Raw genomic sequence first — 26,911 nt, 5'->3', positions numbered from 1 at the left:
AGATTCTAATTTTCTGGATGTATGGGCAAATGTGGATGGAAGCTGGCCTTCCCTCGGGGAGCAGGCTGCTTTCTGATCCTATCACTCCCCCTGTGCACACCGCTGTGCTGCCAGATTCCTCCAGAGAGCGCATCCTGCCCAGCCCTCTGCAGGCGATCCGGGCAGAGCCCGAGCACCAACGCTCTGCATTTCCATCACACCCCAAACCCTCAGTCCCCTTCCTCCTGCCTCCAAAGCCACTTGCTGCCTGATGACAGCAGAGAGCTAACACAACCTGACAGTGCCAGAGCCTGAGCGACAAGATCATTGCAAAGCTGGGATGGATGAATAAAGATCAGCGAGGGGGGTGACCAGACAAGCTGCTGTTTGTCTGCTGCTTACCTCCAGCTCCTGGGGTTTGCTCAGGGATTGTGCACAGAATCATAAAACCATCGAATCATGGGCTAGTTTGGGTTGGAAGGGACCTTTAAAGGTCATCTAGTTCACCCCCCTACAGTCAGCAGGGACATCTGCAACTAGAGCGGGTTGCTCAGAGCCTCAAACAACCTGACCTGGAATAGTTCCAGGGATGGAGCATCTCCCACCTCTCTGGGCAAGCTGGGCCAGGGTCTCACCACCCTCAGTGTCAAACATTTCTTCCTTCTCTCCACTCTGAATCTCACTCTTTCAGTTCAAACCGTCACCCCTTGTCCTGTCACAACAGGCCCTACGCAAAAGTCTGTCCCCAGCTTTCTTGGAGCGCCCTTGAAGCACAGAAAAGCCACCAGGTTTCCCTGGAGCCTTCTCTTCTCCAGGCTGAACACCTCCAACTCTCTCAGCCTGTTCCCACAGCAGAGGGCTTCCAGCCCTTCCATCATTGCTGTGGCCTCCTCTGGCCCTGCTCCAACAGATCCATGCCTCTCCAGTGCGAAGGACTCCAGAGTTGGACCCAGCACTGCAGGGGGGGTCTCTAGCAGAGCAGAGAGGCAGGATCCCCTCCCTCCCCCTGCTGCCCACACTGCTGGGGTCAGCCCAGGACACAGCTGGGTCTGTGCTGTGAACACACACTGCCAGCTCATGTCCAGCTCTGCAACCACCAGCACCCCCAAGTCCTTCTCCACAGAGCTGCTCTCCAGCCCTTCATCCCCACCCTGGATTGACACTGGGGGTTGTTCCAACCCACAGGCAGGACTTTGAGCTTGGCCTTGTTGAACCTCACGAGGTTCACACAGTCCCCCATCTCCAGCCTGTCCACCTCCCTCTGGATGGATGCCAGTTCCAATTTTTCCTCCCCCTCTCATTTTTACCCTCCACTCTTCCTGCTCAGCAGTGTGTCAGTGTGCTCAGAGGTTGCCTCTCCCCTCACAGGGCACGGGACAGCTGGGAAGGTCTCCCAGCGACAGGAGACAGACGGCCGCAGGCGATTTTCCTTCGGGTTCGTCTCGGTCTCCGAGGGCTCGGTGCCGCTTGGATGTATGACAGCAGGTGGATACCCAGCAGTCTCCCTGGAAATGGCTGGAGGGGACTTTGATCTAAGCAGCTCTGTCAACAGCATTAATACAATCAAAATAATAAAATCCAGTCAGATGGAAACGAGGGAGATGGAGAGAGAGGCAGGGAACGGCACGCATTGAGAGGAGGGGAGCAACAGTAAATCACTACCGCAACCCCACGGGTTCAGATGCTCCTCAGAAGAGCCACGGTCCTGCATCCATCAAAAAGCCACCCAGCACCATGCCTTTCTGTCAGCCTTTTTATTCCCCACCTCACACACACACACACACACACACACACACTCTCATTCCTTCTCTAAGTGGAGGCACAAACTGGGCAGGTTTGCCTGCGCTGGCTCCCTGCACAGCACACACAGAGTGTTTGCTTCTCCTCCCCCAGGGAAGGAAATGCAGGTTTGCAGTTGTTGCACTAAATTCCTGGCTTTTTGTTGTTGGGGTGCTGGGTTTTCCCCAAGCTTTTCCTCCAAAGGCAGCAGGGAGCTGCAAGGAGCATGCTGTGGGAAGCCTGCTGGTGGGCACGGAACGCGTGGCTGTTTTCTTGGCTCCTGTCGTGGAGGGGATGCCCGTCCCTGCTGCTCGACATGAGGCTGGTTTGTATGGAAGATGCTTTCATGGGAGAAAAGGGATTTTAATAAAGGAGCTGTCAATCAGGAAGGAAAATCACTGCTGCCATGGAAGTGCTGCCTCTTTTTAATTTTTTTTCATTGGTTCCTACACCCATGATAACTCAATTTACAGAACAAAATCAGAGAGAACCAGGCAGAGGAGGAATAAATGACCTGCGGCCAGGAAAGGCTTAAACATCCAAGATTCCTTTGTGAGCCTGGCACTGCAGCCCAGAAAAGCACCTGAGGGATGCTTCAGCAGGTACATTGTGAGGTGTGAGCATCACCCCTCACCCTGGGGACAGGTTTGGAAGGGAACCAGCAATCAGAACCCCATGCAGCAGCTCCGAGTTAACGCTGATCACAAACCCAACGGAGGGAATGAGCTCTGGTGACTCCTGGCTTTGTGGGTGCAAACACTGGGGATGCATACCCAGTCGGAGCTCCAAGGTAGGACATGCCACCTCTTGAGATGGCAGCAATGCAAAGGGCAGGGTACACACACAGCTTGTGTTTGGTGCTTGGCACATGGAGACATTGCAACATCTTCTGTTTAATCATATGGCAGCTGCCAGCCATGGGACACTCCTCCCCGTGTGCCCCATCTCCATGAGGTGCCAACCCTGAGCAATGTCATTCCAAGGCTGGACTCCCAGCAGGGCCCAGCACGAACAACCTGCTGTGAAGTACTCATTTCTGTCGCTGGGAGATGGGGGGAAGCTGTCATCACACCATGACTGCTTTAAGTGACCTGTAGGTCACTTTGTGGAGACCCCCCTGAGGGTTTGGCAGCAAGAGGAACGCTAGCATGGAGTCAGAAATACCATCACTTGGATTTGGGGAGAATCTTGCCCTCAAATTAAGTCTCACCTTTCCAACACTGACCTGTGCCACCTGCAAATGGCAAGACAAAGCAGATTACATTGCAATGATTTGCCTCCTCTGGATCCTGCCAATATGGGCTCCACTCCAAGGTGACCAACCACTGGTCAAGAGGGGTTACTCACCCCTCAGATTCCTGTCTCTGGTGGGACAGGACCTTCTCAGCTCCCTGGAGTAGGTTTTTTTTACCATCATTTGCCTTCTCTGAGTGAACCACAAAGGCTGTCACCCACCATGGTGGGTACAGGCAAGGGGTGATGTGGCTCATTCATAGCACTGCTTGGGGAAATACAAGAGGACAGTCTCAAGCTGCACCAAGGGAAGTTTAGGCTCAAGGTGAGGAGAAAGTTCTTCACAGAGAGAGTTGTTAGCCACTGGAATGTGCTGCCCAGGGAGGTGGTGGAGTCCCCATCCCTGGAGGTATTCAAGAGGGGATTGGACGTGGCACTTGGTGCCATGGTTTAGCAGTCATGAGGTGCTGGGTGACAGGTTGGACTTGATGATCTTTGAGGTCTTTTCCAACCTTATTGATTCTATGATTCTAAGAGATGGAGCTAGTGGTCAGGAGGGGAGTGGAAGGAAAGAAAGGCAAAGAGTGGGAGAATGGGATAGAGAAGAGAGTAAAAAGGGTTCTCCAACACGGGAACAGGATCTGAAGGGAGGTGGTTGAATCCCCGTCCCTGGAGGCGTTTAAAAGATGCAGAGCTGCGGTGCTGAGGGCCATGGCTTAGCCCCAGGCTTCGCCCACTTAGAGAACGGTTGGACTCGATGACCTTCAAGGTCTTTCCCAACCACAGAGAGGATTGGGCGGCTGCGTGACTCCCCCGGGCCGCCGCGGCAGCGCCGGGGCAGCAGCTTGGCCGGGGCTTTGCGGCCGGCAGGGCCAGCTCGGCACCCCTTCCCCCCAGCCTCCCGCCGCTTCCCCTCCGCAGCGCGGGGCTCGGAGCTGCGCCGAGCGGCCGAAAGGGTTAAGTCTAATTTATCCTGATTTCTATTTAATATCATTCTCTCCCCGTAGGAGCCGGCAGCTGTGAGCTGATTGTACTCTCTCATTATGCAGTCTGTATCACTAATGGCCTGTGACAAAGGCATGCCATCTTCCCGGCCTTACCCCCGAGAGCCAATTAAACACACATACTCCCTTCCTGTTTGCAGCGCATTACAATGAAATTAAACTGAATTTCAGAATCATTTTCTCCTAAAGACATCTCTTTGCAATAATTAATGCATGCTATTCCTTTTGCAGCTGAAATATTCATCAGGAGTGTTGACTAAAAAAATGTTTAAAGCTGATTGTGTCCTTCCTCCCTCCCTGCCTCCCCTCCCCCTGCTCCTCCCCGCCCGGCCCCAACCCCACCCGGCATCGCCTGATGATGCTCCGGTCCCAGGCTGGGATGGGGATCCGTGGGGATACCACTGGCAGCCCTGGGATAACAATAATCATAAATCACAGCTTCTTCTGGAGCAGGGAAATAAATAAGATTACACAAAAGGCATCAGAAATCCAGTCTGGCTGCTGACTCCCTGGCACTGCTGACACACAGGAGCACAGGGGAAAGGGAAACATCCCTTGGAGGCTGCTGGAGCCCTGGAGCAGGCTGCCCAGAGAGGCTGTGGAGTCTCCTTCTCTGCAGAGATTCCAGACCTACCTGGATGTTGTGATCCTGGGCAATCTGCTGTGGGTGATCCTGCTTTAGGAGGGGGTTTGGACTACGTGATCTCCAGAGCTTCCTACCGGTTCCCACCACGCTGGGATTTGGGGATTCTGTGAAAACCAGAGCTGTGCACATGTCATCAGGCAGAAATGAGCCACTCTGCCCTTTTGCACTCACAGAGTGAATCAGTGGAGGGGCTCAGTGCAGGCAAACATGCTGTCTGTACCTCCCCCACTGCCCAACTCAGCAGGGGTGGCAGGAAGGTTGGCACACCAAGATGCCAACAGACAGCATGGGCCAAAGCCTGCCAGCTCATCCCACTGATGGTTTGGTTTTTAATCTGAATTACAGAACAGCACCAGGGGACAGGAACCTCCATCCAAAGAGGTCTCTGATCATGCAGAGCAGAAGGTGTAATCTGAAGATCTGAAGCACATTACTTATTCATGGCTTGTCACATGAAGGTCTTCAGTGTGGTACCCTCCTGAATTTGTTGTCCCACCTGATGGGCAGGATTAGCTGCAAGAGTTCTCCTCTGAGAACTTGTCATCCCAGCACAGAAGCTTCAGACAAGAACAGCCCTGATGGTTTCTGCTATCACAGGAGCCATCTGCAATGGGCATTACTATTATCAGGGTATTACCTTCTGGTGACATTTCACAGAACCCCTGACTCCCAGCATGGTAGGGATTGGAAGCAGACTGTTGGGGATCATTTAGTCCAAAGCCCCTGTTAAAGCAGGGCCACCCAGAGCAGGGTTCAAATTTGATTTGAAAGAAGCATACACCAGAGGTGTTCTCATCCCTGGGGCATTTCATGTTTCAAAGACATTTCCCTGCCTCAAAAGGAAAAAGCAAAACTTGAAATACTCCCTCACGACACCAATGCCCAAATCCACGGCCCCAGCTCGCCCCACACAGCTGCACTGCTCATGCTCCACGGTTTTGATCCTACAGACCTTGTCTTTAAACACTCACTCACAACCAGGAGAGCAAACTATTCCACAGACACCATGCAGGAGGTGAGGCAGGATAGATCCAGAGCAGCTCAGTGGAGGTTTCCAGTGAGCTGCTCATGGTTATTTTTTAAAGTTAAATTCCACCCTTTGGCAGTGCTTATGTCCTTCCAAACCACTAAGCACCAGTGTATTATGTTTACACCCCCAAATACACCCAATTGCTTGGCTGACCAATCATGTCCAAGGCATGCAGAGACCATCCCCGAGCCTGGTGTTCACAAGCACATCTCCATCCAGGTTGCAACCTCCCATCTCCAATTCTTCCCTACGTAGCTAGGAAACACTGGGGGCCAAACTGGAGCTGCTGTTCCCCTCTCCCTGTGCTGACCAGACACTGTGGAGAAGTCATCCTGGTACCTGTTTTGAACCAGCCATCAGGTGTGAAGGCATCTGCTGTCTCTTTGGGTCTGTTCCAGTACTCACGGAAGACAGAGGGGCCCCTCACGAGCAGCTCCCCTTCCTGTTCCTCCAGACCTGGAGTCACCTAGGGACAAGCACACAGGAAATCAATCCCAGAGAGTGGCAAAGAGCAGTCATAGAATCCCAGACCCTCGACATGGTGGGGCTTGGAAGGCACCTCTGCTCATCTAGTCTCCTCCAGGGATTCATTTGGCAAACCCTCTCCAACCCTCCAAAGCCCTTCCTGTTCCTTGAGACCTGGAGTCACCTAGGGACAAACAAACAGGAAATCAATCCCAGAGAGTGGCAAAGAGCAGTCATAGAATCCCAGAATCTCAACATGGTGGGGCTTGGAAGGCACTTCTGGAGATCATCTAGTCTCCCCCAGGAATTTATTTGGCAAACCCCCTCCAACAGCTGCCTGAGCTTCATTTACACAACCTCCTAGAAGTCATCTCCTGCCTGCTGACGCCGAATGCAAGACCAGGTGTAAATGTGGCTACTCCAAGCACCTTTGTCCCCCATCCTGCCCAGCTGCCCTGTGCAGGCACTGCACTGTGCCAGCTGGCAGTGCTGGGTACTGTGCCCTACCAGGGCATCCCATGCCCCAGCTCAGAGAGCAGCAAGAGCTGCCCCAGGGACCAATCCTGCACAGTGTTTACCTGCAGGCCACGACGGCTCGTGGAAATCAAACCTTGAAGCGGCTCCAAATTCCCTGTCATATCAACTCTGGGTTTGGCAGCAGCTCAACCCCCATCTTATCTGGAGCAGAGCTCCTTGGCAGCGGGCACCTCCCTGTTGTGTAATTTAATGATGTTATGGCTGGCTTGCAAACAGTGCAGCAGAGAGGCCGTGACGTTATCTTAATAGGATTTTGCTTGCTGAACTCCAAGTGTCACTGGCACTGCTCCCCGGCCTTGCAGAGGGGACAGGAACCACCCCAGCACCAGCAGCTTCTGCTTCCAAACAGCCTCGATTAAAAACCAAGGTTCAAGGCCTTACTCTCTCCTACAGCCTCTTGCATCTGATCCCTGTTGAAATCCCAAGGACTCCAAGCTAGCTGGCTGCTAATCTGCTCTGGAAGCAGGGTTTCGGTGCTAGCAGCAGCGCGGCTGCTGTGTCTCATATAACCACGGAATTGTTTTGGTTGGAAAAGACCTTGAAGATCTTTGAGTCCAACCATTAACCCAGCACTGCCAGATCACCACGAAAGTAGGTCCCTCAGCACCACATCTGCAAGGTTTGGAAATCTTTCCAGGGATGGGGACTCCACCACTGCCTTGGGGAACCTGAGCCAGGCCGTGACAACCCTCAAGGGGAGGAAGTTGTTCCTCATGTCCAACCTAAACCTCCCCTGGTGCAACTTAAGGTTGTTGCCTCTTGTCCTATTGCTTGTTCCTTGGCAGAGACTGACCCTCACCTGGCTCCAACCTCCTTGCAGGGAGTGGTAGAGAGCCTGAAGGCCTCCCCTCAGCCTCCATTTCTCCAGGCTGACCAATTCCAGTTCCCTTCAGCTGCTCCTCACAAGACTTGTGCTCTACACCCCTCACCAGGTTCCTTGCCCTTCTCTGGACATGCTCCATCACCTCAATGTCCTTTTTCAGACTAGGGAATCACACTGCATTCAGGACTGGTGTGGTGGGCAAGGAGAGAGGTGAGGACATGCACACCTGCCCCCTAAAAGGAGGCTTAACAATGCCCTTTCATCACCACCTTCTTGGGCCACGTCTGAATGGATGGCCTAGAGGTGTGAGGCTCACTGGAGCATTGCCACATTCCCAGGCATTCTGAACTCTCATGCACATTCCTAATTAAGAATTCCCACTCAGGTGTGTGCTTTTGGAAAGGCTCTTATGGCTCCTCTGAGCTCTGTGTCCTGCAGCATCCCGCAGCAGGCTAGCAGGAGGCAAACCAGACGCGGGACAAATTTCTTCCTGCTGGAAAAAGGCTCCTTGGGGACACAGCACAGACAGAGAAAGAAGAAAGAAAACCAAAACCTAAACCCAACCCAAAACCCCCAAGCCCAGAGTGCAATCTACAAGGCCACATTTCCCAGCTGGTCTTGCTCCAAGGGCCTGGAATATCAGAATCCATTTGCTTTTCATTTGGGAGGGTTATGAATTGAAAAGCAAGGCTGATGCACAGCAGAGCTGGAACACTCCAAACACCCAACCCTCTACTTAACAGCAAAGCTGCTCCACCAAAAACAAGTGACTCTGGATATTTTTAGGCAAGACTGATTTTTGGAGAGGTCCCAGCCTGATTAACTCCAGATGATCCCAAAAGAAGCACAGAAAACAAGCTGGGGTTGGGAAGGGTCACTTCTCCCAGCAGTTGTTCCATGGACTCAAAACTTCTTGATCTATATTAACACCATAAATTAGATGTGGGAGGCTATTCCTGGAATGCCACCAGCTCTCCATGCTGCTCTTCTCATCCCTTTTCATTGCAGCTAATCAGGGAGGTGAGATGTCAGCACATCTTCCTGCTCCCTCAGCAAGCTGCATTAGGGAAAGGCTCCTGATGTGCCCCTGTGCCCATTTCGTGCTTGGGGGGCAGGCAGAGGAGCAGGCAAGGACTCAATTATGGCCCACATTTGGGTCTTTTGTCACAAGCCTCACTTAAAAGCTGAGGTCAGGGAGGCTGGGATGTGCTATGTCTACAGACCACAGCCTCTAATTGCTTCCTTGTGCTAAGCTGTCCTGCCTTGGACAGTGTCTCTTCCCTTTGGCTCAAAGTGTTCTGGGGCAGAGACTGTCCCTTCTTCTTCTAGTCTCTGGGCTTCAGTATCTTCCCACCACGTCCAGGGCTCTTCAGCAAACATCTCCAATATATGCTACAGCAGCAAACAGCCTCTAAGACCAGGTGGAGGTCCAACAGGAGGAGACAAGTTGTAAGGAGGTGGGCTGAATCCACAGCTGAGAAGGACTAGGGTGTGGAGTTGCAAAAAACAAGTAGAAACAACATCAGCAACTGTGCAGGCAGGAGATCTGCTTTCATTCCATCCCTCCCAACACAAACATGAACACCTCAGTCCCTCAGGCTCTCCTGACACAGGCAAGGATACAGAGAGAGCTGAAGACACAAACCAGCCATGGTTTAGTGGTGATTTGGCAGTGCTGGATTAACGGTTGGACTTTATGATCTTAAAAGGTCTCTTCCAACCAAAACGATTCTATGATGGGACCAGAAAGGGATCCACTCACTCCTTGTCCCTCATGCAGGGAGAACCAAGGCTGCCAGCCTGGTGATGGGGAGCAAGGACACATACCCTAAGTTTTCCCTCTGCTAAGAGGAGGAGGAATAAAAGCATTGAACAGCAATTAAAAGCTCAGTAGAGATCTTGAGGGTGCTGTGACAAAGGTTAGCTCAAAGGAAATGCTTGAGAGATGGATCCACATCGAATGCGCAAGGAAACAAGGCTTGTAGGATCAAGGTTGCTCCTGTGATAAGAAGTTTTCAGCTGAGAAACAAGGGGACATGATGCTAATGTAATTTCTGCCTCCACTTCTACCACCAGGAAGAAATAAAACACAGCTATGGCCACAAATAGAAAAAGAAATCATCAGAGGACAGACAGAAAGAAGGAAGGAGATAAAAATACATCTGAGAATGCAGCTACTGACTGAGCTGAAGAAGGATGTGATCAATGAGAAGCAGCTAAAATGTTTACACAGCACTGAAAGCAGCCTGGGCAATGAAGTGGAGGAACTTGAACTGCTTGGGCAGGACACAAAAGAGGATACTGAGGAGATAGGAGGAACGTGGTGAAACAAACCGGCGCTGGAATGCACACAACTGCAGTGTCCAACGCTGCAAGGGCTCTGGAAGGAGCTTCTGGATGAAGCAGAGGCAGATGGAAAATGTGGGAGTTTACCAAAGGTGGATTGTGCCAAAACCTGTAAACTGATGTTCCAGAGCAGAAGATCTAACCCAGGCTGCCTTCAACGATGTGTTCCTCACGGTGCTTGCCAAGGACGTGCCTACTGATGGGCGAGAGCATGGAAACGTGGACAAGACGTGAGGGGGAACAAAACCTATCAGCAGAAGGGGGAGTTCAAAGCAGTGGTAGCCAGACAGCCTTTAGCCCTCTACAGCTCAATCTGAATTTCACCCTAAGTCCCAAGAGCCAATTTGACCCCAAATCAGTGACTTCTTGTCCTGATGAAGGCACCCTATGAGGCTTCAGCACATGTGGCATGTCCTGCACCAACAGCAGCAAGCTGCTGATGGGAGATGAAACTGGGATGCTGGAGGTATGGATCACCATCAAGAGACTTTCAGGAGGTACCAGGACATGAGGATGGGATGCAGCAGGGACAAGAAAACAGACTAATAATTGTACCATTGGGAGAAGAAAGGTTCTGGAAGTGTAGGAGCACTGAGGACAAAGACCAAAGTGGTTTGGACTGAGGTCTGATCAGGACAAGAAAGGAACAAACCAGAGGCAGGACTCCCCAGGCCAGGGGTGACATCTCCACCAGCATGTCCATACCTGTCCCACTTCAGGAATGCCAGTCACAGCTGGCACATGCCTATCCTCTAGCCTCAGGAGCTCCAGGCAGAATACACTCAGGCCAGCTGTTTGACAATACCTGGGTGGATGAGATGAGAAGACACCATGCAAGAAGGGCACGTGCAACACTACTGCCATGCAGCACCTGGCCCTGAGAGATGCCAAGCACCAAGTCCACAGCACCAACCCCCTCTCATAGCCTTCAGAGGTGTGTGCTAAGCACTTAAGTCCACAGCACTCACCCCGACTCATAGCCTTGAGAAGTGTATGCCAAGCACCCAAGTCCACAGCACCCACCCCCCACTCATGGCCTTCAGAGGTGTGTGCCAAGCACCCAAGTCCACAGCACCCACCCCCCACTCATGGCCTTCAGAGGTGTGTGCTAAGCACCCAAGTCCACAGCACCCACCCCCCACTCATGGCCTTCAGAGGTGTGTGCTAAGCACCCAAGTCCACAGCACTCACCCCCACTCATAGCCTTGAGAAGTGTATGCCAAGCACCCAAGTCCACAGCACCCACCCCCCACTCATTCTGCCATGGGGTTTCCCAGACCATGGAAGAAGCCTCCAAAACAAGCCTGGCAGCTTAGTGGTGACCAAGCAGCTCCCTGCTGGCTCTCTGGAGGCCTGGAATCAATGCGAGCGAGGAGGAGCGACCCCTGCCCTCCACATGGGCATCAACAGCCAAGACCTGCAGCCATAAGGAAGGGTGAGGGTTGCCAGCTGCCCTCAGTGCCTGCAGCCCTGCTGAGGTGCTGCCAACCAGCAGCAAGCTGCTAGCAGATGGCAGAGGCAGAGGGAGGGGGCATGGCAGGAGAAGATGCTGGTGGCTTTGGGAAGGGACGGTCAGAGCCGAGCCGGTTCCCGTCCAGGCTGACAGCTTGCATATGGATAAACAAGCAGATAATGACAGCTTTGGAGGGGGGGAGGGGGAGGGGGAGAACAACTCAGGGCTGCTGCAGCAGCGTCCTCCTGCTGCCAGCTCCTGCAACACCAGCAAATTGCTCACCATAAAGACCCTGGCTAGAACCTTTGCCTTAGTTCCAGCTGGGAAAGCGTTTCTCTCCCGACAGCCCCCAGATTAGGGGGGGTCTGGGTGGGGGGAGGGTGGGGGTGGGGTTTGGCTTTTCTATCAGTGAGCAATTTGGAAAGGGAGAAAAAAAACCAACCCCAAAACAACAAGGGGGAAAAAAAATTAATCCAACAAAAGTGACAACCCAAAAAAACCCCAACCCCTACCAACCAACCAACAAATAAAGCAGAGGAGAGACAATGCCCAACAGCTTGCAGGGTTTCCAGGCCTCTGCCAGCTGGGAAGCTGAGCAGTTATGAAATATGCATCTCACTGAACAAAGCCCAGCCAAACCTTGGGTGCTGGAGAGCTTGTAACCCTTTCCTGGGTGCTGGAGACAGGCATAGGGAGAGGGAGATCACTTCCCATCCCCACCCCACCATGCCAGAAGGATAAGGGGGAAAAAGAACGGGAGAAAAAGCATCTGGGAGTGTGGGTAAGGATGGCTGAGCCTGCCTGTGTAGCCAGAGGGACTCAAGAGGCAGCTGAAGGTGGGTTAAAAGTTCAGGAGCCCTTTGGAGGTGAGCAGGAGCAATACTTGGGGTGGATCAAACCTGCTGCTGTCCCCTGACATTCACCCCAATACCTCTGTTCCTCTCTGAAAGGAGAAGCACTACACTGAGATGCCCAAGGAAAGCATCCCTACAGGGGACCACATGCCTGTGCAGGGAGAAGGTGGGGGACACTGTGACAGGGTGCAGAAAGTGCCACTTCTTGCCAACCATGCCCCACTGTGAGTGGCCCTGTCCCATAGAGCAGCCTCAGCTGAGAACAGACCCTGCAGTGACTATGCCAGGCTGGAGCACGTTGTTTTGCTGTTGGCAGTGATGGTGCAGTCTGAAAATGAACCAGATGTGCCCCAACATCCTGGTTTGGATCAGGAATAACATGACCAGCAGGACCAGGGCAGGGACTGTCCCCTGGACACTGAGGTGTTGGAGTGGGACTAGGAGGGGCAACAAAGCTGGTGAAGGTTCTGGAGCACATGTCGTGTGAGAAGCAGCTGAGGGAACTGGGGTTGTTCAGCCTGGAGGGAAGGAGGCTGAGGGGAGACCTTCTGGATCTCTACAAGTCCCTGAAAGGAGGCTGGAGCCAAGTTGGGGTTGGGCTCTTCTCCCAAGGAGCAAGCCATAGGGCAAGAGGAAATGGCCTCAAGTTGCACCAGGGGAGGTTTAGGTTGGACATGAGGAACAATTTCTTCCTCAAAAAGAGGAGGGTTGGTCAAGGCCTGGCCCAGGCTGCCCAGGACAGTGGTGGAGTCCCCATCCCTGGAGGGGATTGGAAGCTGGGTAGATGTGGTGCTGAGGGACCTGGTTTAGTGGTGACCTGGCAGTGCTGGGTTAATGGTTGGACTTGATGATCTTAGAAGTCTCTTCTAACCAAAACAATTCCATGATTCTGTAACTCATCCTTCTGCTGATCACCCACAGGCAAATGTCAAGTCAAGCCTGGGCAGTGACCAGGACAAGGGAGCAGTGCCAGGCACAGCCAACAGCCTGAGCACAAGTGGCTCCATGTCAGCTCAGGAACGAGCTCACAGCCCCAGGCTGCAGCAAGAATTAGCAAGGAACTGGCACAAGAACCATCAAGGAAACCTGAACAAACTGGATGCAATGGAGCATGAGGCTCACACGAGCTGCGAGGAGATCAGGAGGGCTGCAGCAGGGCTCTGAAAGGAACCCAGCGCTCATCGAGGGATGGGAGAAGAGGAAGAGAAGAACAAAGATCCAGCAAACTTCCAGCTAAGTAGATTATTGATCTTTAGGGTGTGCCAGGAACCAGCTTTGCACATTACAGCAGTCCCCTGCTGCAAGCCCAAGCAATTACGGGATGGCAAAGCAGAAACCTGCTCTCCACCTCCCAGCACCACACACCTTCCCCTGCCACCACCCCCAGGCTGCCCAGCTCCTGTCTGCATCTCACTGCAGCAGGACACACAAATATGTCCAAAGAGTGATGATGGAAAGCAGCTCTGTGGAGAAGGAGCTGGGACTGCTGGTGGACAACAGGTTGCTCATGAGCCAGCAATGTGCCATGGTGGCCAAGAAGGGCAGTGGTCTCCTGGGGTGCATGAAGAGTGTGGCCAGCAGGTCAAGGGAGGTTCCATCTGAACACAAGGAGAAACTTCTTTGGTGTGAGGGTGCTCAAGCCTGGGAGCAGGCTGCCCAGAGATGTTGTGGAGTCTGCTTCTCTGGAGAGATTCCAAACCCACCTGGGCAAGCTGATCTTGGGCAAGCTGCTGTGGGTGACCTGCTTTAGCAGGGAAGTTGGACTAGATGATCTCCAGAGGTCCCTCCCAACCTCTACAGCATTCTGTGATTCCCTCATATGAAAGGATGCACTGCAATGCCCCAGGAGCTAACAGGAGAGACAGTGTTGGTGGGGAAGAAACAGCTTGGAGAAAGGCTGTTGTCTTCTGTTATGGAGAAGCAGGAGGCAGGGCTTCATCCCAACAGAAGCAGGGAAGGTGGTGACCTCGTGAGGCTGGGTACAGCACAGCAAAGCCTTTCCCTGGCAGAGGCAGCAGCTCTTCCCCCCACAGGCAGCAGGTTTTGTTCTGCTCGGCAGAGCCGAGGTGTGAACGCCTCACAGATTGCCCTGACAATGTGCCTAACCCCTGGCACCAGGATCACCTGCTCCAGGAGCTGAGAGGCTGGTGAGAAGAAATGGCTTGGTGCCCAGCTCCTATGTGGGGGCTCAGCATCCCACTAGATTTAGGCAGATTTTAGCCCTCTGTGCTGCCAGGCACAGATACCCTAAGGCTGCCCCACAGCATGGTCCCATGCCCCTGCCACAACCAGGACCAGCTCGGGCTTGGCAGTTTCATAGAATCATGAAGGTTGGAAAAGACCTCTAAGATCATTAGCCATCAACCCACCACCACCACAACCACTAAGCCATGTTCCAAAGTGCCATACTTTTTTAACACCTCCAAGGACGGGGACTCCACCACCTCCCTGGGCAGCCTGTTCCACGAGGATCCGTGCAGCAGAGTGGGCAGACCCTGGCCCAGGTTGCCCAGAGAGGTGGGAGATGCCCCATCCCTGGAACCACTGCAGGTCAGGCTGTTTATGGCTCTGAGCAACCTGCTCTAGTTGCAGATGTCCCTGCTGACTGCAGGGGGGCTGAGCTGGATGACCTTTAAAAGTCCATTCCAACCCAAACCACTCCGTGATTCTCACCCGGGGGACAGCCCCTCTGCTGTGGAGGAGCTGATTTTCACCACAGCAGACCTCTCCTTGAGTGGTGAAGTGTGAGGAGCACTCAGACTGTCAGACCCTCCTTGGTTTAAATAAATGCCACTGCTGTGCTCTCTCCTGACATAAATTATTAAGCGAGCAGGACGTGTGCCGGCAGCAGCATCTCGGGGCAGGAGCAGGCAGCAGGGGAGGCTTTCTTCCTGTGACCACAGGTGTGAAGCAGTTAAATGACACTGGTGCTGGGAGAAGAGCTGTGTCACCACGGCTGCCACCTGCCCACCAGCCTGGAAAGTCACACTCTGTACCCGGGCTGTATTAAACCCAACCTTCTGGCACCTCCACACGTCCGTCTGAGAGCAGGGACTGTTTTTCCCACCTCACCACAGTTCTTCTGACAGTTGTAGGGACAGAGGCAGCCAGCTCTGTCCTGCTCCTGGACACACTGTGGATGTCCTGAAGGTACTCAGCCAGCCAACACAGCAGGCAGGACCGTTTCTCCCCCTCCAGCCTGAAGAAAGCCCCAGTTCAGCTGGGATACGGGGCAAGGTGGGTGAGGTGGTGACAGAAAGGGATCAACCTCCCTTTCAGAGAGGGACCAAGCCATTGGCCAATACCCAGAGGAAAGCTTTACCACCTCCCCACAGCCTCCCTGGCTGATGCCTTGAGAATTCACCAGAACATTCAAAAAATGCCCCAAGGGAGAGCCTGACGGAAAACCAAGCATCAGCAAGGGGCACGGGGCCAACACCAGCACTGGTGGGACCTCCTGGGAGCACCATGAGGCATTACATGGACCTCAGCCACCCCTGCTGGGAGCTGATGGGTATGTGTGAGAAATGAGTGGGATAAAAAAGTGATTCCTCTGCCCCAAATATAAACTCAAGCAGCCTGAAGGCAGGGTAAAGAGAAATTATGTGAGTCTCGGCTCACTGAAGCTCGGGGAGGGGGGAGGCAGTGGGCTTCCAGCAGCAGGGAGAGGTTTTCTCAGTGCAACCAGAAGGAAGGGGAAGGAGTACTGGGCAGAAAAGAAACATTAGGTGGTTTTTCCCTCTCATAATTCAGAGGAACAATGTCTACATTTCATCTTGGAAGTAGCTGCACTTCGGGGGGTTCTTGTGTCTGAGACCTCATTTGTAAAGTGCCTGGGGATCCCTCGGGGTGAGAAAAGCTTTGGAGGATCATTACTGAAATGGACACATTGTATGTCATGTCTCACTTCACACAAGGCAAAAAAAAAAAGGCCAAGGGCTAACTCCAGGCTGAGGGGAAAAGACCAAGAAACCCAACACTCACCCAGGAGAGGGATGAAAATGGGAGGTGGCTGCCTGCGGCCACTCCAGGTCTCCTGCTCTGCTCACTGCTCAGTCACTCTGCAGCAGTGACACAAAGCAAAGAGCAGCAAACCCTTCTTTTCATAAAAGCCACAAGCCCTGGCCATAGTGGTCCCTCTCAGCCCTCCCCTGGGCTTGCTCTTCACATCTGGGGTGGGATCCAGTGCTCTGTTATGGCACCAGAATGTAGAACGCAGAACCTGCTGTAGCCTCACCACGCACACAGGGCTGCTCCTGGTCCTGCTGGCTTCTCCAGCTTCCAGCACTGGAACTCTTCCTCTGGAGCAGGTCACAACAATGCCCCTCAGCATCACAGCCACACAGCCCTGAAACCCCTCCAAGGATCAGGACTCCACCACTGGTGTGGGAAGCCTAGGCCAGGCCTTGACAACCCTCAAGCGGAAGAAACCGTTCCTCATGTCCAAGCTGAACCTCCCCTGGGGCAATTTGAGGCCATTTCCTTTGTTCCTTGGGGGAAGAGACTGACCCCCACCTGCCTCCAATCTCCTTTCAGGGAGTGGCAGAGAACCAGAAGGTCTCCCCTCAGCCTCCCTTTTCTCCAGGCTGAGCAACCCCAGTTCCCTCAGCTGCTCCTCACAAGATTTGTGCTCTAGGCCCTCCACCAGCTTCACTCCCCTCCTTTGGGCAGGAGACAACATGAAGCAGACAAGAAGATGGCTGAGCACTACCTGTGTGTGGTTTTCATCTCCCTGAGCATGGATGGTGTAGGAACGGTGACCGTTCTTCAAGGTCTCGCTGGCGATGCGCACCTCCACCCCCGGCAGTGGGCTGCCCACGGCACCTGGGAAGCAAAACAAGATTGAAGCAGTGGATGGCCTCTGGGAAACAGCCAAATCAAGGATGCAAAAGAGCAGCTGCTCGTCTATCAACAGCATCTGCAGCCTGTGCTGGCACTGAAGAACTTCCTAGCAGGGGGTTACCCTTCAGGAAGGCTTCGATCACGTCGCGTGTCTGCCTGCAAATGTCACCGCGGTGCAAGACGCCGCTGTGGGCTGAGCAGGCAGCACCGCAAACGCTGAGGGAAACAAATGTGTCTCCAGCCCTCAACAGCCTCTCCTGGCCGATCTTTGAAGGCATCAGCACAGCTTCGTAGCTCAGTAATGAAGCTGTCTTTAAAAAGGAAAGAAAGAAGAAGAAAAGGCACCAGGAAACCTCCACAAAGGCAGGAAAAGAAAGAGCAGGCTGGTTACGGCAGGGGCTCGCCGCTCTCCATAGCTGGACCTGACAGAGGAGGTGAAGGCTTAACAGTGTGAGAACTGCCAGGGATTAGCTCAGGTTTATGAGACATCAACATGCTGTATATAAAACATCACAGGAGAAGAGCAGAGATCAAACCCACGCTGTTCTTCCACAGGTTTCCATTTTCAAAGCCAAGGAATCTGACACAGCATCATGAACAACTGCTATTAAGTTCCACGATTGTTCTGCGGCCCAGAGCTCCCCCCTCTGCAGCCTGTAGCATTCTCACCCCCTGCTTTTGTGCCTGCTTTTCTTGGTGAGCATCTGAAAGCACAGAAGAAAGGGTGGCTTTACTCCTGCAACCTCTGTTTGATGGGGGGGCCTCCAGGTTCAAGCAGCAAGCAGGAGCTGTGGGCATCTCCTGGCACCGCAGGGCCTGTTCTGCACCTCAACAAGATGATACCCATAACTGTCATCTCCTGCGAGCAGGGAGAAGGCCATCAGCACACAGCAACCTGTGGCCCAGGAGGGCTGGACAGGTCTGAGCTTCAATCTTCCTGTATTTTAAGGGAAGACCAGTTGGTGATGCTATCCAGCTCTGCTAGGATCTGCTCAATGCTTGGAAAGCCCCCAGAGCAGGGTGGGCAGGACCTGGAGCTCCAGCGCTCTCTTCCCCTTCTCATCTGCACTTCAGGCATTTGGGTTCAAGTGGCATTTTCCCTATCCTGGTCTCATTCTCCTCTTCAAGCCCTGGGGACCTGCTATCTGTGACATCATGGTTTTGTTTGCTACACTGGTCAGTTGCCATGGCAATTGCTATGTCGTGGTAGCCCAGATTTATGGCATCCCTGCAGGATCAGCTCCGAGCAGATGGGCTATGAGGGAGTGAGATTTTTATTGCAGTGAAACTACCCCAACAATTAGCAAAGCTGGCAAGAAATAAACAGAAAGCGACGTGGCAGATCTCTGGTATGTGTCTGAGCTGCTTGAAATTGCCTGCTGTGGTCAGGTCAGTCAACACAGGTCCTCCTCTGAGCACCAGCATCACTTGGGTGGCTCTCACCTCATGGCCAGAGACTGCCAGGAGGCAGAGACAGAGAACTTGCAGCGAGGGAAGGAGGGAGAAGCACAGAAGCATAGAATCATGGAATTGTTTCTGATGGAAAAAACCTCTAAGATCATTGAGTCCAACCATGATCTAACTCTGCCAAGTCTAGGGCTAAACCTTGACCCTCAGCACCACATCTCTGCATCTTTTCAACACCTCCAGGAAAGGAGATTCAACCACCTTCCTGGACAGCCTGTTCCAGTGTTTGAGAATCCTTTCAGTGAGGAATTTTCTTCTAATGTCCAACCTAAACCTCCCCAGGGGCAACTTGAGGCCATTTCCTCTTGTCCTATGGCTTGTTCCTTGGGAGAAGAGACTGACTCCAACCAGACTCCAACCTCCTTTCAGGCAGCTGTAGGAAGCCAGGTCTCTCCTCAGCCTCCTCCAGGCTGAACAACCCCAGATCCCTCAGCTGTTCCTCACAAGACCTGCTCTTCACACCCTCCACTGCCCTTCTCTGGACTCACTTCATTAACTCAATGTACTTCTTAGAGTGAGAACCCAAAACTGAACCCAGCACTCAAGGTGTGGCCTCACCAGTGCTGGGTACAGGGGGATGATCCCTGCCCTGGTCCTGCTTGTCACACCATTCCTGCTACAGGCCAGGATGTTTTGTGGCCTTCTTGGCCACCTGAACACACACTGGCTCATCTTCAGCTGGCTGTCAATCAACACCCTGGGTCTTGCTCTACTGGCTGTGGGCCAGGAGGAGAATTCACCAGAAGTTCCTGAAAATGCCAGGAGGCATTTGTTGTAAACAGACACTGCCAAGTCAGGGCTGCAAAGCTCGTGGAGGGAGCAGTAACCAGTGCAAAGAGCTGCCATGGGCTGGAAGCCTTCAAACCAAGATCAGATGGCTGCCTCCCTGGAAGATGCTGCCTCCCTCTCTGCAAGCTACTGACCTCACTGTGGAAAATCTAACGGGCTGGTGGGCAGCAGGACTTGATGGTTAGTGCCTACAGTCTTTGAGACTGAAATACCAAAGAGCAGCAGCACAGCACTGTCAAACACTCTGAAGGCACAAAGAAGGCAACGTGTCCCCCATGCAGTGTTTCAGGCCCACCAATTTATTTCCTACTTGGCTAAGGCAAAAGCAACATGTAAAGTAGGTCCCTCCTGGGGAGCTGCTTCCTTACGTTCAGCCTGGAAAGGGCTTTCTGCTCTTTAGGAAAACTGACAAACTCGGAAATCAACATCTGCAAGGGCTGCAAATGCTCCTGACATTGATTGGAGCTACAGGAACCTGACAGCATTAATAAAATTCATGCAAAAACAACGACTCGAGCTCCTCAAGCCCATCCACCCTGTCAAGACTCACACCACGCCGACTCCAACAGGTCAGCAGAAGGCTGAGCCCGTTCCCAAAGGAGCGGCACCGGCGGGGGGGGTGTCACACTCGGGGGCGATCAGACGGGGGTCAGCACTCAGCCCTGCCTTCCTTTTGTCCCCGGCCATAAACCCGAGGGGGAGGGGGGTGTGGAACTGGGGAGCAATCCTTGCCCCTTTCCCCTCTGCCCCCGCTCCCGGCTGGCTCCAATTTGCAGCCTCCCGGCCGCGGGGAAGCGCTGGCAGGAGGCCCTCGGTGTCAGCTCCGCCCGCGGTGTCAGCTCCGCAGGCACCAGCCCCGCTGCCAGCAGGGAGAAGTGACACCATTATTCCTGCACCGTTTCTCCTCTGTTTAAGAAAGTTGTCAGCTCTTCCCAGATAAATTTAATTGGCCCTGCGGTCTGTGTCCTTTCGGTATCAGGGGACCTCGGCGCTGTTATGTGCGGTGGTGTCCTGGGAGGATTGAAACAGGCCAACGATAAGGCACTCAACGATCTCACTGTCAACAAGACACGGAGTCCCCGCAGTAGGAGCTATTAGCTGCCTCTGATCTAAACCTCCAATTAAAGTGGTGATTAGGCCCAGTGAGGCATTCTCCAGCCATGAATTATTCATCTCCCTTCACAGGAACAGCACCGGGGGGATTAGAAGGAGAGCTGCTGAAAACAGAGGCATTTTAAGCAGGGGTTTAACCATCTACAAGCAAACATTTATCTTTCCAATCTTTTCTCTTTTCTTCTTCTTCTGGAAATCGAAGTTGTCCCCCCACCTTCTCCCCATGCCCCTGCCCCTTCAGACCTGTGCTGTGGGTGGAGAGTGGTGCCAGGCATCCACAGCCAGCCATGGTGACAGGGGCAGAAGCCAAGGACTTGAGCCCTCCCCAGCCAGCTCAAGCAGTTGGAAGCCCCAAGACCTTTCCCTCAGAGGCTCCACAATCACAATTCCAGAATCCCAGATGACCCAGTCCAACCTCCCTGCTGAAGCAGGGTCACCCACAGCAGGTTGCCCGGGATCACAATGTCCAGGTGGCTTTAGAATTTCTCCAGAGAAGACTTCAAAACCTCTCTGGGCAGCCTGCTCCAGGGCTCCAGCACTCTCAGAGCAAAGAACTTTCTCCTCTTGTTCAGATGGAACCTTCTGGGTTCCAGTTTGTGTCCCTCATCGTGTCACTGGGCACCACTACGAGCAGTGAAGCAACAGAGCAGGACATGTGCTGCTTCCACTCCAGGAGAGACCCTCTGGCCAGGATGAGGATCCCTGGACATACCCATGGGTGAAGCCCCACTTGTCTCACTTCTTTTTCCTTTTCCACAAGAATCACTTTGGGCAGTGTGCAGGTCTGTGGTCACCACTGCCTGGCAGCCGTCCCTGTAACACCACTGCCACCTGAGGTCTGCTCTCTGGATACTTCTCTCCTCCTCCTTCCCAGCTTCTGTTCCCAGCCCATCATTGCTTTTGACTCTCAGGTGACTCTCTCACACTGGATGTTCACTGGTGACCTTACATCCCAGTCTCTAATGGGGTACTATATCAAAAGCTTTTCCACAGCTCCAGTAAATTATGCCTCAGCTTCCCCCATCTGCTTCCCCACTGACACTTCCTGCAATGAATTAATCAAGCCTATTCAATTACAGCCCTCTTTCTGCAAGGGCTCTGGCTGATCCACCCCTTTGGGAGATCTCTCCCATCCTGGGCTGCAGAGAGCCCCTGGATGGTGGCTGAGTGATGATGGTCGGCCAAGCCTTATCTTCAACCCCTCTGCTCGTAGCTATATGAGATGTCCCCAGCACCCCTGCAGATCCCAGTACCCTCAGCTCTGTTCAGGAGCACGGCCATCAGCTCTGCAGTAGGAGTTGCCCTTCTGGGTGCACACATCTGTCTTAGCCATGCTGTTTTCAGTCTTGTTTCCCTTCTCCTTTCATCTCCTGCAAAATTCCTAGAGCCTCCACTCATTTCCCTCACTGAAGATAAATGAGAAGCAAATACAACCAGGCTGTGAGGACATTCAACTCATCTCTGCACCCTCACCTTGAGGCGTGGGGCTCAGGCACAGCTTGAGCTTGTGGAGGTGGGAATCTTGTTTCCCTGTCTGGCTCCCTCTCCTGCCTTCAGGGATGGGACTATTGGAGGAAGGGAAGAGCAGAGGGTGGGGGAACGACATTTACTCTGCAAAAGTAAATGCAAGGTTGTGTTTTGAGCTGATCCTGAGCTGTTTTCAGGCTGAGGAGACAGTGTGGAGGCGTTGCACCTTCTCCCCTCCCTGTGTGGTCCCTGCAGGATCATGACTTCTCCATCTCATGGGATGCCACAGCGCTTATGACAGCCCCCCAAGGTAACATGGGTCCCCCCAAGACCCTTCATACGGTGCCAGGCCTGCACAGACTGCACATGGGGAGGAGAAGGTGGCACAGTGGTGGGCTGGGCTGCCTGGCTGACAGATGGCCACGTTCTCAACCAAAGGGGGGGGGCACCTGATATTTTTAATGCCTCAGGATCAATTTATTTCTAGGTTACATAAAGTAACCTAAAAACTGAGGAGTGTTGCAAAGCATGGCTAAGAGAAGTGAGGGGAGACAAGGAGAGAACAGGACCAGAACATACAACGAGGTGTGACAGCTTCTAATTCCTGAAGAGTCAAGAAATCTGCACTAAAATAAGAGTGAGCAGACATCCTATTTTCAGCCATCATCACTGATCAGTTGGACAAGAACTGCTGTGTGGAGACCCCTGTGTCAGCTCCACCCACAAACACAACTCCACAGAGCAGGAGCTGAAGGCACCACAGTACTTGAACTAAGACTTTGGACATCATAAAGCATCAGTATGGCCTCAGCCTCCTAGGGCAGAATCAACCCTGCATGCACCACTGTGAGCTCTGCAGTGCCTATCCACCCTGGCCAGTGATCCCAGGGAAAGCCACCTGCCATTTCCTGTGCACCCATGATGCATGGAGGGATGTGGTTTACTGGACCTGGAAGAGTTAGGTAGTGGCTGGACTCAATGATCTTGAAGGTCTTTTCCAACCAAAATGATTCTGTGATTCTGTGTCCCCTCCTGAATTCCCAAGACCAATTCCCCTACCAGCATCACTCTTCCTAGCATAGGCTGCTCCTCAGCCATGCCAGATGGTGATTAGATGTAAATTGTCTGTGATGAGAGAACCCAGAGAATCATTTTGGTTGGACAAGACCTTTATGATCATTGAGTTCAGCTCATGTCTGGGTAGCAGGAGAACCATCCAGACCCCTCTGTCTGACCAGGCAGTGAAGGTCTCCCTCCCTTCCTTGGAGTTGAAGCAGAGCTTGCTCTAGGCACTGAGGAGGCTCTGGGCTGGAAGTTGCTAGGAAACCTATTACCTGCCTGAAAAGCATCAGCACCAGGGCTCTCCAGGTTCTGACACCATGTACCAGCTGATGGGACACCCAAGGAGAGCAGCCAGCTCCTCTCCAAGCTGCCCTGCCTGTTCATAGGATCAGAGAACTGTTTTGGATGGAAGAGACCTTTTTGAGACCATGAAGTCCAACCCTTAACCCAGCACTGCCAGGTCACCACTAAACTATGGCCCTCAGCACCACATCTCCATGGCTTTGAAACCCCTCCAGGGATGGAGACTCCACCACTGCCCTGGGCAACCTGGACCAGGACTTGGCCACCCTCAAGGGCAAGAAATCATTCCTCATGTCCAGTCTAAACCTCCCCAGCTGCAACTTGAGGCCATTTCCTCATGCCCTATGGCTTGTTCCTTGGGAGAAGAGACTGACTCCAATGTGGTTCCAGTGTCCTTTCAGGGAGTTGTGGAGAGCCACAATGTCTCCCCTCAGCCTCCTTTTCTCCAGGCTCAACAGCCCCAGTTTCCACAGCTGCTCCTCACAGGACCTGTTCTCTAGACACCTCACAACTTCTCTGGAGCCACTCCAGCGCCTCAGTGTCCTTCTTGGGGCAGGAGACCCAAAACTGAACCCAGTATTTGAGGTGTGGCCTCACCACTGCTGAGTACAGAGACACAATCCCTGCTCTGGTCCTGCTGGCCACACTCTGATCCAAGCCATGATGCTATTTGCCTCCTTGGCCACCTGAGCACACACTGGCTCATCTTCAGACACTGTCAACCAGCACCCCCAGGTCCTTTTCACTGGGCAGTTTCCAGCCACACTGCCCCAGGCCTGGAGCATTCATGGAGTTGTTGCGATCCAAGTGCAGGACCCAGCGCTTGGGCTTGTTGAACTTCAGAGGACTGGCCTTAGCTCATCAATCCAGCCTGGCCAGAGCCCTCTGTAGAGCTTCCTACCCTTCAGCAGATCAACACCTCACAGCCAACTGCCTCCAAACAGTGGGCACCCTCTGGAGACTCCTACCTGGGACACGGACTCCATGCAAAGGGTTAGAAAGCGCCATTCCAATCTCAGTCATCCCATACCTCTCCAGCAAAGTGTGCCCAGTGATGCTCTTCCACTTCTCAAGGACAGGCACAGGCAGAGCTGCAGAGCCTGACACCATTAACCTGCACAGGGAAACCCCACGTAAGAAAGTCTCCAAGATCACTTCTGCTCCACACAGTCTAAGCCAGGGTTACAAAAAGCCTTCTCCTACATAAAGCCTTAAGCCACAAGCCCCCCAAACCTTTGAACTGCTACCAAAGATGTTCCTCACACATAGAAGACTCTCTGGTAACAGGTTTTAAGCTAAGATGGGACAACCTTCTAAGAGAGATCCTGCTGCACAGCCCTGCAAGACAAAGCCCTCTGTCTTGTGTTATGCAAGGTGAGGTACAATGAGCACACAGACCCCTTCTGGCTTTACCATGCAAGGGTGGCTCTTAATTAAAATAATGTCACCTTGATTCTTGTCAAAGAGACACTAAAGCATGACAACCAGCACTGCAAGGAGGGGATGCTGAAAAGGAAACCTCAGCAGACCCACCATGGGGCCAGCCAGCCACCAGCAGCCCCTGCTCAGAGGGACTTTGGTCACCCACCTGATGTTCTCCTGGCAAAAGGCATGCACAAAAGCCTGGACTTGAGGTTGAGAGAAATTCTTGTCATAATACTCTATCAGCTTGGCATAGATGGTGGGCACTGCCATGAAGACACTGATACGGGGAGCTTCGGAGCTTAGGAGCCTCTTCCAGACCTAGAAAGGAAAGGGACATGCACACATAAAACTACACCACCAAGTGTAGAATGAAGGCATCTTTTGGGCCCCTCACTTCCAAGAAGGACATGAGGTGCTGGAGTGGGTCCAGAGAAGGGCCAGTGAAGCTGGTGAAGGGTCTAGGGCACAAGTCTTGTAAGGAGCAGCTGAGGGAGCTGGGGTTGTTCAGCCTGGAGAAAAGGAGGCAGAGGGGAGAAGTGTGATGGCTACACAGTTTTTGAACACCTCCAGGGATGGTGACTCCACCACCTCCCAGGCACCCTGGTCCAATGCTTGACCACTTTTTTTCCTGATATCCAATCTAAACCTCCCCTGGAGCAACCAGAGGCCATTTCCTCTTGCCTTCTCACTAGTTACTAGGAGAAGAGACTGACCCCCATCTGCATCCAACCACCTTTGACGGAGTCGTGGAGAGCCAGGTGGTCTCCCCTCAGTCTCCATTTATGCAGACTCAACAATCTCAGTTCCCTCAGCAGCTCCTCAGAAGACCTATTCTGCAGACCCTTCACCAACTTCCTTGCCCTTCCCTGGGCACACTCCATCACCTCAACGTCCTTCTTGGTGCGAGGGCCCCAAAACCGAGCCCAGTCCTCAAGGTGTGGCCTCACCGGTGCCAAGTACCGGAGCAGACTCAGCGCTGCAACCGAGCCCACTCCTTCCACACCTCACCACTCCTCCTGCTCAGTACAGCTCTTCCCAAGACAGGGCTGATCCAAAGCCATCAATAAATCACCACAGGGCAGGGTGACGGCCACCTCGCTGCCTTCGCTCCGGTCCCTGCCCCGCTGTTGACAAATGTATTTGCTAACAGCTCCTGACAAGGAGCGCTGCCTCTCCCCTCCCTGCCTGCACACGCTCAGCTGCACACAGGGCAGCCAGGGAAGGCAGGGATTGATTGAAGGTGAACAAGTGAATCTCCTTCATGCTGTCACCCTGCTCCCGTCCCCTCCGTCCTGCTCGCTCGGGCTCTATTTCATTACTTTCTACTTCGCTGCGCCGGTGTCACCTCCCTCCCCCCAGCATCTCTCACTCCACTGCTTCAGAACAATCAGCTCCTAAAGAAAAAATATCACCACCACCATCATGTTGTTGTTCTTAATAGAGAAGGACACGTCCAACAAAGGCACCATCCCACCCAATGGAAGGGACTCCATGCTGCCCTCCCAGCCTGGAGATGGTCCTCAGTGGCGTGAGGCAAACGGGACAGGGTGGAAGCTCTCTGGGTACCTTGTGAGCCTGCAAGATCTCCTCAGCATCAGGAAAAGCAGAAGAGGAACACAATTTGCCTGGATGGATGGGTGGCAGGCACAAAGAACATCATGCTCCTGTGCAGACATCTCTCCTACAGCACAGAATTGCATCATAGAATCACCAAATCATTTTGGGTGGAAGAGACCTTGAAGATCATCCAATCCAACCCAGCACTGCCAGGACACCACTAAACCATGTCCCTCACCACCACTTCTACACAGCTTGGAAACCCCTCCAGGCATGGGGACTCCACCACTGCTTTGGGCAACCTGGGCCAGGCCTTGACAACCCCCAAGGGGAAGAAATTGTTCTGGTCCAACCTAAACCTCCCCTAGTGCAACTTTTAGGCCACATCCTCTCATCCTGTCACTTGCCTCTTAGGAGAAGTGACCAACCACCACCTCACTACCAACATCATCCCCTAAAGCATGCCAGAGCAGTCACAATGGCATTTAGAAGGATCTAACTCCTACCATCAATAACTCCTAGAATCAATAATGGAAGCATAGAATCAATAAGGTTGGAAGAGACCTCAAAGATCAAGTCCAACCTGTCACCCAACACCTCATGACTACTAAACCATGGCACCAAGTGCCATGTCCAATCCCCTCTTGAACACCTCCAGGGATGGGGACTCCACCACCTCTCTGGGCAGCACATTCCAATGGCTAACAACTCTCTCTGGGAAGAACTTTCTCCTCACC

The 26,911-nt window shown here is 53.1% G+C and overlaps 1 protein-coding gene across 1 annotated transcript in view; it reads right to left on the bottom strand.

Moving 5' to 3' along the window:
• Positions 1–2,388: 2,388 nt before the first annotated feature.
• Positions 2,389–26,911, bottom strand: part of ACSF3 (acyl-CoA synthetase family member 3) — a 44,108-nt gene continuing 19,585 nt past the window's right edge. Inside the window, exons 4-9 of the mRNA XM_054170311.1 lie at positions 24,781–24,935; positions 24,161–24,306; positions 16,861–16,973; positions 6,011–6,137; positions 2,984–2,992; positions 2,389–2,393 (exon numbers count right to left, since the gene is read on the bottom strand). Coding sequence (XP_054026286.1) covers positions 2,389–2,393; positions 2,984–2,992; positions 6,011–6,137; positions 16,861–16,973; positions 24,161–24,306; positions 24,781–24,935 — 555 coding nt within the window. The remainder of the gene's footprint in view (positions 2,394–2,983; positions 2,993–6,010; positions 6,138–16,860; positions 16,974–24,160; positions 24,307–24,780; positions 24,936–26,911) is intronic.

The sequence above is a fragment of the Dryobates pubescens genome, chromosome 19, assembly GCF_014839835.1.
Source record: "Dryobates pubescens isolate bDryPub1 chromosome 19, bDryPub1.pri, whole genome shotgun sequence".
Taxonomy (NCBI): Eukaryota; Metazoa; Chordata; class Aves; order Piciformes; family Picidae; genus Dryobates; species Dryobates pubescens.
The sequence above is the reverse complement of the archived record's forward strand: the minus strand, read 5'-3'. Positions and strand labels throughout refer to the sequence as shown.